Consider the following 10,523-nt stretch of genomic DNA (forward strand, 5'->3'; position numbering starts at 1 on the left):
CCTACCTCGGTTGCTCCGCAGGGCGGGGGCCTGGGCGCTGAGCTCCCGGAGCACAGCCTGCACGCTCCGCTGCAGGTCCAGCTCCACATCTGGGGGCGGAGAGGGCAGAGCTTAGAGGCCAGGAGCTTGGGAGCTCAGCCCCTGGTCCTACCCTCGCCCCACGCCCACTCTCCCATGAGAATGTCTGTAGCCCCTTCTCTGAGCCTCAGGAGGTGCCAGAAAGTATCCAGGAGAGCTGGCAGGCAGCATCCGGGCGGGCAGGGATACAGCCTCTCACACAGCATGTCTGTGATTCCTGTAGAACCAGCATTTCCAAGCGTGTGGCGTGTGTCCACCGGTGGCACACAGACATGTAAGATGGTACACAAATGAGCCTAATATCTGATAACGATGCACTCGTTTTAATGGGTAGTGGAAAAATAGATGACCAGTTCCTCAACAAATGCCTGAAGCTAAAATGAAAGCCAGTTTAAAGAAACATATCGGGTAATACCAGGAAGAGGCAAAGACTCTCTCCCTGACCAAACGTCACCCGGGCTCTTCTGAGCCCTCTCCTCCACTGGGCCTGGCCCTGGCCCCTGGCCGGCCCTGGGCCTGCCTCACAGTGTCAGCACGAATCCCGCCGTCAGTGTATAGAGAATCCCCCACTTGACACCTGATCAAGTTCGCCATCCCCGTGTCTGATGTGTAAGTCCTTGACCTGCCTCTCACGAGAATCCCGTCAGGTCAGTTGAATAAGAATCCCCCCCAGCCCTGAGGTCTCTTCTTAGTCATTTTCTGTCCCCTGGCTGCCCCTTGTGCGTGGGCTGTGAGTCCCCAGCTAGCTCTGCCTTATTCAGAGTTGAGCCGATGTCTCTCTCCTATTGCAGTAGTCTCACATAAAGTGTTCCTTAGCGCTTTAACAAGTGCCAGAATAGTTTTTTCTTTCATAGTGGTACGTTGACATGGCAAAACCGTGAAGGCCGCACAAAAATAAGTAACTGACGTTTGGGGAGCGGGGTAGCCGTGAGCATGCTATGAGACATTCCCCTGACCAGGGCGGGGAGCTCTGTGTGGCTGGGCTGGGAACTCTGTGGCTTTGTGCCAAGGCCGTGCCACCCGGCCCACGCTGAGGGCAGCAGGGATGCCAAGGCGGGCTGGTCCTGGAGATGCAAGCCTTCTCTGGCGGCTGACTTTGGCTCAGGGATTCCCCAGCCGCTCTGCGGAGCCTTCCTCCATGACCTGTCCGTCTGAGACATTCCCCCACCCAGCCCTCTGTCCTTTCTCCTGCATCCAGTGTCAGATTTGCATCATCCCTGACACCTTGCTCCTCAGCCGTGCCCAGCTCCCTCCCCATGTTCTGCCACAGGTGTTTCCCCGCATAAAACCTTGCGTAGCTACTCCTGTCTTGGTATCTGCTTCTTGGAGGATCCGACTAGCACAGGAAGGGTAGGAGATGCTCCCTGCATCAATCCCCCTTTATGATGAATGCCAGCCGAGAGTTTGTCTGTGCAGGCAAGCGTGCTTTCTCTGGCTGTCAGACAACACAAGCCACATGCCTCAGAGTTCCCCTTTCGCCTCAGCCGTCAGGAAACGGACAGCCAACCTGCGGCCCAGCCTCAAACATCAGCTCATCGCCAGCGATGGGGACTCTGCTTTGTTCCTCTTTGGTGTTTCTGCTTCATGTCCTGCTTTGCACGTCTAGGCGTTGCCTCGGCTGCCTCGGAAGCACATGGGATGGAGATGGCTAGCTTTAAAAATCAGCAGGCGGCCCTCCAGGCATCAAAGTGTGTTTAGGCCAAGGCACCCCCTGCCCTGGGCTCACAGACTGGCTCCCCCGGGCGTGGCTCTGGCACGGGCTTGTGCGAAGTCTGCCGGGGCCACTGGCCACTCTGAAACCTCTCACGTGTCCCCCAGATCACACCAAGGCCCAATTCTAAGCCTGCTTCAGGCTGAGGGCGGGCAGCGAGCTGTTCCAGCCCATGTTTGCCCGCCCGGCCACTGGCCAGGAAGTAATTTAGGCTGGCGCGAGGCTGGCCACAGCTGCCCTTTCACCTACCCTTCTCCACCTTGCATGAAGGTTGGTTGCAGGGTGAGTTATTAAAAAATAATCGATGTTCAGTCTCCTCCCCTCCCTCCCTCCCTCCTTTCCTTCCTTTCCTTCCTTTCCTTCCCTTCCTTTCTTTCCTTTTCTTGCCTGAGATCCCTTCACAGTGGAATCAGTCCTGATGTACTGAACAGAGGGGCCTTTACTAAGTGGGGAATGAGGACTTACATTAGCTTATCCGAACCTCAGGGTATTGCTTTGGCTGTGAGCCCCGCCTTCTCAGGGTGGGGACAGTGTTCTTTATCTTGGATCTCTCACTGCCTATCGCAGCAGTTTGCACAGCTTCCATACTCAATAAATGTTTTAATTCAGTTCATACTATATGTTCTGTTTTGTTAATTTTTCTCTCTGGTGAGTTAGTAACTGTTGTAAAGACAGACATACTTCTTTTTGGTGCCACTATGCTATTTCCTCCCTCACCACCCCCTGCACACAGACTTACAGATGATCAGTGACCTCCTCCTGGCCCCCTCACTAGAGGGCAGAGGAGCCTTCATCTTCGGACCTTTAGTTGCCCCTGCTTTGCAAAGGGAGCTACGTTTTCATTTTCAGAGAAAAATAGAGAAGTTGCCAGTAGCCCCGGGAGACAGCCCCAAACAAACTTTGTTTTCAAAAGTCTGGGCGGCCGGAACACACTCTTAGGCTTCGGTCCACATCTGGCTGCAGACGTGTTTTGTTTGGGCTGTAGAGTCTCAAAAAAATGGAATGAGCCGCCAACATGTACAAAGCGGGGACTTTGCATTACAGTCAGGGGCTCGGGCATCTCTTGCACGTCTGCTGGCACCGGCAGGCATTCCTTTCAACATGCGACCATCCACGGGCTGGGCAGCTGCCCCGTGAGGTGAGGCACAGGCTCTCTGGTTCTTCCCAGTTCCCGCTCTCCTCCTTTCACTCATCTACATCCTCCCCGAGCCCAGGAGTTTGGGACCCTGGCCATGTGGCTGAGACAATCAATCAGATTGTCTTCAAGGTGTGGGAGGAAGCCTGCAGCCTTTAATTAAAGAAGAAAGTTGGATTCCCCAAGGGTTACAGGGCCCAGGAGTTATGGGACCCAGGGAATGAGGGAGACCTGGGCTCGCTGGGACATAGCTCACTGGTGACGGCCAGGATCTCCGATGAGGGCAGCGAGGCACTAAACTCTGTGCCCTTGAATGCCATTGCCATGTTCTCCTGTGCCACCTTTGCCAGAGTACAGGAATGTCCCCACGGGAACCCCCTATCTCCCGATGGACCGTGGTAGCCTGGCCAAGGAGCCTGCACCCCCGTGGAACAAAGACCACATACTTTCCCACCGACCAGACTCTCAAACCCAGGTGGGTGTTACTATAGCTAAAGAGGCAACAGGGAGAGACGGAGAAGCAAGGCTGAGAGGGTCCTGACCATGGTAGGATCCCCAAAGTTCAAGGTCTGGTTCTCAATCTGAGACCATTCAAAGCTGTCCTAGGACTTGGCCATGCCAGCTCTCCATTGCCCTTCGACCCCAGACGAGTCAAGCCTCTTGTCTCTTACCACACCCCTCCCAGGGTTGTTTGCTTTCTCCTAGTCCCCAACTGGGTGCACAGTAGAATCACCTGGAAAGCTTTCAAAGAAAACACCCATGCATAGCACACCCCCAAATCCAATTCACTTCTCTGAGGGTGGGGCCTACTGATGAACTTTTATTTTATGTTTTAAATATATTTTTATTGATTTCAGAGAGAAGAAGGGAGAGGAAGAGAGAGACAGAAACATCCATGATAAGAGGGAATCATTGACTGGCTGCCTCCTGCATGCCCCACACTAGGGATCAAGACTGCAACCCAGGCATGTGCCCTTGACTGGAATCGAACCTGGGACCCTTTGGTCAGCAGGCCGACGCTCTGTCCACTGAGCCAAACCGGCTGGGGCTCAGCTGGATCTTCTGAGCTGGCGGTGAGTGGGGTGTGGCCAGGGTGCATGTCTTAGGAATGATAACAACCTGGTCGCTGTGCATCCTCCAGGGCCCTGGAGTCCGCGCCTGGAGGCCTGCGGGGTGCTCTGACTTGCTAGGGGACCACTGGCCAACACACACCTTAGGGGAGGGCTCATCTCTCCTTGCTCTCACAGGTTCATAGAAGGAAAAGAATCTAGGTTTTGGAATCAGCCAGATCTGGGTTCCAATCCTGACTCTGCCACTTTACTAGCTCTGCGGCCTGGAGGAAATTACCTAACCTCTCTGAGCCTTGGTTTCCTTTTTAGTAAAATAAGGAAAATCACGCTGATATTCCTACCTCACAGAAATACCTGACGTTTGCATGAGGCCATCCGTGGTGAAATCGCTAAGAGCAGGATGCTGGAGCCAGGTCCCTGGGTCAATCCCGATTTAACCACACGGCATCTGTGTGACTGCGGGAACCATGCCCGTCCTCCCTGTGCCTTGCTTTCCCTGTCTGTAAAATGGGCGTAAGAATAACATCTACCTTTCTAATGACTAAATGAGTTCATCTTTGTCGTGCTTTCACTAGTACTTGATATAGTGTAAGCTCTATAAAGGGTTTTGTTCAATAAATGCAAGGCTTTGGTAATAAATCTCTCTTGCCAATTACTGTCCTTCTTCCTAGTGTCCAGCTCAGTGACCTATACACAGTTGAGGCCAATAACAGTGTCTTGATGTCAGATGTGGATGTTCTCACATTCGGGTGCCTGGGTTGGCTCTCGCAGCCAGCTGGAGGGAGGTCCTGCCAGCCCAGGGCAGCCTCACCTGCAAGAGGGTCCTTCCCATGATGCACCAGGCGCACTAGACCCCTCTCCCCGACCGTACTGACCTGAGCTCTCCATGGGAGCGCGTGTGCGAGGAGGATGTGGTTGTCTCGGGCAGCAGAATGGAAAGTAAAGTGGTTTGGTTTCTTTCTGCACAGAGATGGTTCTGCAAAATAAGAGGCAGTGAGTGTAAGGGGTAGGAAGGTGCAGAAAGTGCACTTGGGGGGTGGAGGGGCTGCCAGGGACCTGGGCTTCCAGCACACGGCAGGGAAGCCCAGGTTTGTGTAAGAAACACATCTATGGTGCGTGCCATGTGGCAGGCGCTCCTCTAAGCACTTAAAAATGGCCAGCTCTTCAATGTTAATATTAACCTTATGTTGCAGATGCTATTTTCTCCCAAAGTACAAGAGGGAAAATGGGAGCACAGAGAGCTCAAATAGCTCCTCAAGGTCAAACAGCCAGTCAGTGACAGAATGAGCACTGGGCTTGGAGCGTCTGGCTTCAGAGCCCAGGCCCTCCCTCATGCGCCCAGGCTGCTCCCCTGGAGGGCAGGGACTTCCACAGAGAGAGAAGACAAAGAGACAATATTAGGAATGACAAATATGCATATATATTTGTGTCTTTTAAAAAATATTTTTATTGACTTCAGAGAGGAAGGGAGGGGGAGAAAGAAACATCAATGATCAGAGAGAATCGTTGATCAGCTGCCTCCTGCACGCCCTACACTGGGGATTGAGTCTGCAACCTGGGCATGTGCCTTGACCGAGAATTGAACCATGACCTCTTGGTTTATAGGTCGACGCTCAACCACTGAACCATGCTGGCCACACTAGACATATATATTTGTAGCAAAAAAAAAAAAAAGAAAGAAAGAAAGAAAGGGGAAAAAAAAGAAAAGAAAATCTGAATCCTCTATATCATACATAGTTTTCTAGGAAAATAAAAATGACTCAAAAGTCTCTAGGAGAGCTGGTAAATCTGCTTATATGAGTAACCACTGAGGAAACAGAGAAAGGTGTCAAGGAACCAGCTCCTAAAATTTGGTGTCTGGCTCAGAGGGTTCCTGTGATAAAATCTCTCAAGGCTGCAAAGTAAAGTCATTTTCTACGTTATTTAAACTGCCCCCAAACGCAGCGAAAGAAAGGTTCTCTGAGAAAAAGCCAGCTTATCCTGGACACCAAAGTCTCATAAAGACAGTTCTAAAAATAGACGAAGCCCTTCAAACCCAGCGGGACAGCTATTTCAAAAAGAAAAGCAATGGAAGCAACAAGTGTCGGCGAGGACGCGGGGTGATCAGAGCCCTGGGGCACTGGTGGCTGGAATTTAGAATGTGCAGCTGCTGTGGACAGCGGTCTGCAGCTCCTCAAAGAGTTGAACAGAGTCACCGTATGACCCAGCCCTTCCATTCCCGGGTAAACCCCCAAAAGAATGGAAAATGGGGACTCCAACCGGAACCTGCACACCAGCGTTCACAGCAGCATCATTCAAAAGGGCCCAAAGATGGGAACACTACAAATGCCCTTCAACAGATGAATGCATAAACAAAATGGGTGTATACATACACACAATGATTAACTATTCAGCCTTTAAAAAGAATGAAACTATGATTACATGCTACTATTTAAACCAACCTCGAAGATATCATGCCAATTGAAATAAGTCAAAATGACAAATATTATGTGATTGCACTTTCATGAGGCACCCAGAAAAGGTGAATTTATAGAGACAGAAAGTGTAACGGGGGTGTCTAAGGGTTTGGGGGAGGGAGGAATGGGGAGTTAGTGTGGAATGAGTTTCTTTTGGGGATGGTGAAAAAGTTCTAGAAATGGGTAGTGGTGTGGATTACACAACATCGGGTCTGTACTTAATGCCACTGAACTGTACACTTTAGAATAGTTCAAATGGTACATTTTATGGTATGTATATTTTACCACAGTGAAAAGTAGATTAGGCTCATTTATAAATATACTAGAGGCCCGTTGCACAAAGAGATTCGTGCAATAGGCCTTCCTTCCCCTGGCTGCCGGCACCAGTTTTCCTCTGGCACCCGGGACCCAGGCCTTCGCTCCGGCTGCAGTGGAGAAGCCAAGCCTCTTCAGTCTTCGCTCAGGCGGAGCCTTCAGTCTTCACTCGGTGCCTGCATATGCAAATTAACCGCCACCTTTTTGGGTTAATTTGCATACTCATCCTGATTGGCTGGTGGGCATAGCAGAGTGACACCAATTTCTCTATTTCTCTTTTATTAGTGTAGATATGTACACATTCTAACTAAATATCAACTAATTGAATTTAATGTATTAACATGACAATGGACTCATAATAACTTTAGCCTGTTGATATAACCATAGGAATGAATACTAAAATGTGATATAACTTTGGCAAAGATTAGAAAAGACAGTCACAACAACTGCTGGTGAAGATACCCAGCTGGTGAGAAGGAAATTGGTATCGCTTTTCTGGAGGGTAGGTGGGCAATGAGTATCAGATTTCAAAATGTGCTTACTTTTTGTCCAAGAAATTCCATTTTTAGAAATGTATACTAAGGAACTTATCGGACAAGGGAATCAGGAGTGTGTGCAGCAATGTGCATGAAAACATTGTTTATGGTGAGTGAGAACCAGAAGAAACTTAAAGGCCCAACTAGAGGATATCGACTAAGCAAATTAGGATAACCTGTGCCCTGGAATACTGCCTGGGCATAAAACTGAGTATGTACGTCTATATTTATTGCATTGAAAAGATTTGTAAGTGTTCATTTTATTTTTTATTTTTTTATTTTTTAAATATATTTTATTGATTTTTTACAGAGCGGAAGGGAGAGGGATAGAGAGTTAGAAACATCGATGAGAGAGAAACATCGATCAGCTGCCTCCTGCACACTCCCTACTGGGGATGTGCCCGCAACCAAGGTACATGCCCTTGACCGGAATCGAACCCAGGACCCTTGAGTCCGCAGGCCGAGGCTCTCTCCACTGAGCCAAACCGGTTAGGGCTGTAAGTGTTCATTTTAAATAGCAGGTAAAGAAACAATGGACACATTTCGAACATATCAGTTTTTGAAAGTATATTTCTAAATTTGCACATATGCATTCAAAAAGTCAGGAAAAGCTCAACATCAAAATGTGACGTCAGAGGTTCTAGATCTGGTGAAGATGGAGTAAGAACATTCCCCTGTGGTGTCCCCACTGAGTGAGCTGAAAGCTCTGGACACTGTGTGAACAGCTCCCTGAGGACTCTGCAATGCTAATGCAGCAAGCCCAGCAGTGAGCTCTCTGCTCTCTCCTCCCGTTATACCTTGGCCTGGACACAAAGGCAGCCTGAACCTCAGAGGTGTACGCCGAGGGCAGACGGAAAGATCTAGATGAAAAGCTTTCTCTTTCTGGCCTGACAAACAGAAAAGGGTCCCCTAAGGATTGGAGAAATGGGGGGATTCCTTCTTTCTTTTTGCCTTTCCTCCTGCTATCGCTCCCAGGAGTTCTGCCCAGCAGCAGCCGCGGCAGTGATGGCTGTGGAGGCCACGCAGGTCCCTACGTTATGGACTAGCCCAGTGGTCGGCAAACGCATTCGTCAACAGAGCCAAATGTCAACAGTACAAAGATTGAAATTTCTTTTGAGAGCCAATTTTTTTAAACTTAAACTATATAGGTAGGCACATTGTTATTAACTTAATTAGGGTCCTCCAAAGGCTTAGGAAGAGCCACACTCAAGGGGCCACCAAAGAGCCGCATGTGGCTCGCGAGCCGCAGTTTGCTGACCACAAGACTAGAGGAAACGTGTCCCAAGGGCCCTGGGAGAATCCTTATTGCTTTCCCCCTCTACCTGTGGAACAAAACACAGCAAAATAATAATGAAATGGTTCACCTAAATACCAATAATTACATTAAACGTCTAAACACCAATGGAAAGACAGAGATTGTCAACATCAATTAAAAGCTAAGACCTGAGCCAACTCTATGCTGTTTACAATAAATTCACTTTGAAATGTTATAGGTAAGTTCAGATCAAAAGAACAGAAAACATATGTTGGCAAACACGAGTCAAAAGAAAGCTGAAATGGTTACAGATGCAAATGAGACAAAGTAGATTCCAGAGCAAGGAAAACTACCAGGAATAAGCAGGGACATCACATAATGATGAAAGGGTCATTAATGAAGACGATATAACAATCCTAAGTAGGTATGCACCTACCGACAGGGCTTCAAAATCCGTGATGGTAAAACTAGTCAAACTGAAGGCTGATTTTCACAGTATTCTCTTCATAATTGATAGAATAAGCAGGTAGAAAATCAGCGTGGACATCGACCATCAAGCAAACTTTAACAAATTTAAAATAATTGAGATTATGCAAAATAGGCTTGCTGATTACAATGAAATTAAACTTGAAATCAGTAACATAAAGGTAACGAGAAAACCTCCAAATACTTGGATATTGAACAATACATATTAAAATAACCTGCGGGCCCAGAAAATGAAAGAGGAGGAAACACTTCGCACCTCACTGGATGAGCCCAGCACTGTCCTGATACGCAAACCAGACAGAAATGGGACCCAAAAAAGACCAATATCCCTTACGGACACACGTGAAAAAATGCTCATCAAAATAGAAAAAGAATAATGCGTAACAACCTGAAGGAGTTTATCCCAGGGATGCAAGGCCGGCTCAATATGCAGATGTCAATCTATATAGTCCACCACACTAGAGTCTAAAAGAGAACACCCGTGTGATCCTATCAGCTGACGCAGTAAAGGCATTGGACAATTTTTAACATTCTTTCATGACTTTAAACACTTGGCCAATTAGGAATATAAGGGAACTTTTTGGACAGCTACAGCTCACATTAATAGGCAAAGACTGACTGCTTCCCCTCAACCATTAGGAAGAGGCCACCCCCAGTCAGCGATTCAGCACAATATTCGAAGCCGTGGCGGGTGAAAGAACAGATGTCAGCATACAGCAGTAGTCATATTTATATTTTCTAAAAGCAAAAAACTGAAAATCAAGATTTAAAAAACAACACCACTTAAAATAGCTCCAAAGGAAAAGAAAGAAATACTTAGGTTTAAATTAAGAATTGACATCTTAACTATCCTGGTTTTTCCAAATCATGAGCGTGTCTCCATTTACTTAGGTCCCCTTAATTTATCTCATTAGAATTTTATACATCAGCGAATTTGTTTATAGACTTAATGCAATTCCAATAAAAATACCAGCAGTATTATTTTCGTAGATACAGATAAGCAAATTCTAGCATTTGTAAAGAACTGGAATAGCCGAACAATTTTGGAAAAAACCCACAAAATCATTTGAGGATTCCCTCCCCCTCCCCCATTTTCAGAATTGCTATAACGTTTTTAGTGAAAACCTGGACCCAGACCAAGACACAGGTCAATGGAACAGAGCAGAGTGTCCCAAAATAGACACATGTAGATATGGCCAATTGATTTTTTACAAAGTTGCAAAGGCAATACAGTGGAGAAAGAATCATCTTTTCAACAAATGGTATGGAACAACTCATCATCGATATACCAAAAGAGAAAGATAAAAATATCTCAACCTCAAACCCACACTTGAAACCAAAATGAACTCTGAATGTATCAGAGATATGATTGTTAAAATGTAAATCAAACAAAATAAACAAACAGCCAAACAAAACCAATGTAAAACCATAAACTCAAAGAAGAAAACACAGGGAAACATCCTTGTGACCCTGGGTGAGGG

At 47.5% G+C, this 10,523-nt stretch overlaps 1 protein-coding gene across 1 annotated transcript in view; it reads right to left on the bottom strand.

The window, feature by feature from the left end:
- The window catches only part of PIK3R6 (phosphoinositide-3-kinase regulatory subunit 6), a 46,540-nt gene that overhangs the window by 23,025 nt on the left and 12,992 nt on the right, over positions 1-10,523 (bottom strand). The window contains exons 2-3 of the mRNA XM_006761719.2: positions 4,870-4,970; positions 6-89 (exon numbers count right to left, since the gene is read on the bottom strand). Coding sequence (XP_006761782.1) covers positions 6-89; positions 4,870-4,882 — 97 coding nt within the window. The 5' untranslated portion in view covers positions 4,883-4,970. The remainder of the gene's footprint in view (positions 1-5; positions 90-4,869; positions 4,971-10,523) is intronic.

Source organism: Myotis davidii, unplaced genomic scaffold, assembly GCF_000327345.1.
Source record: "Myotis davidii unplaced genomic scaffold, ASM32734v1 scaffold37, whole genome shotgun sequence".
NCBI classification, from domain to species: Eukaryota; Metazoa; Chordata; class Mammalia; order Chiroptera; family Vespertilionidae; genus Myotis; species Myotis davidii.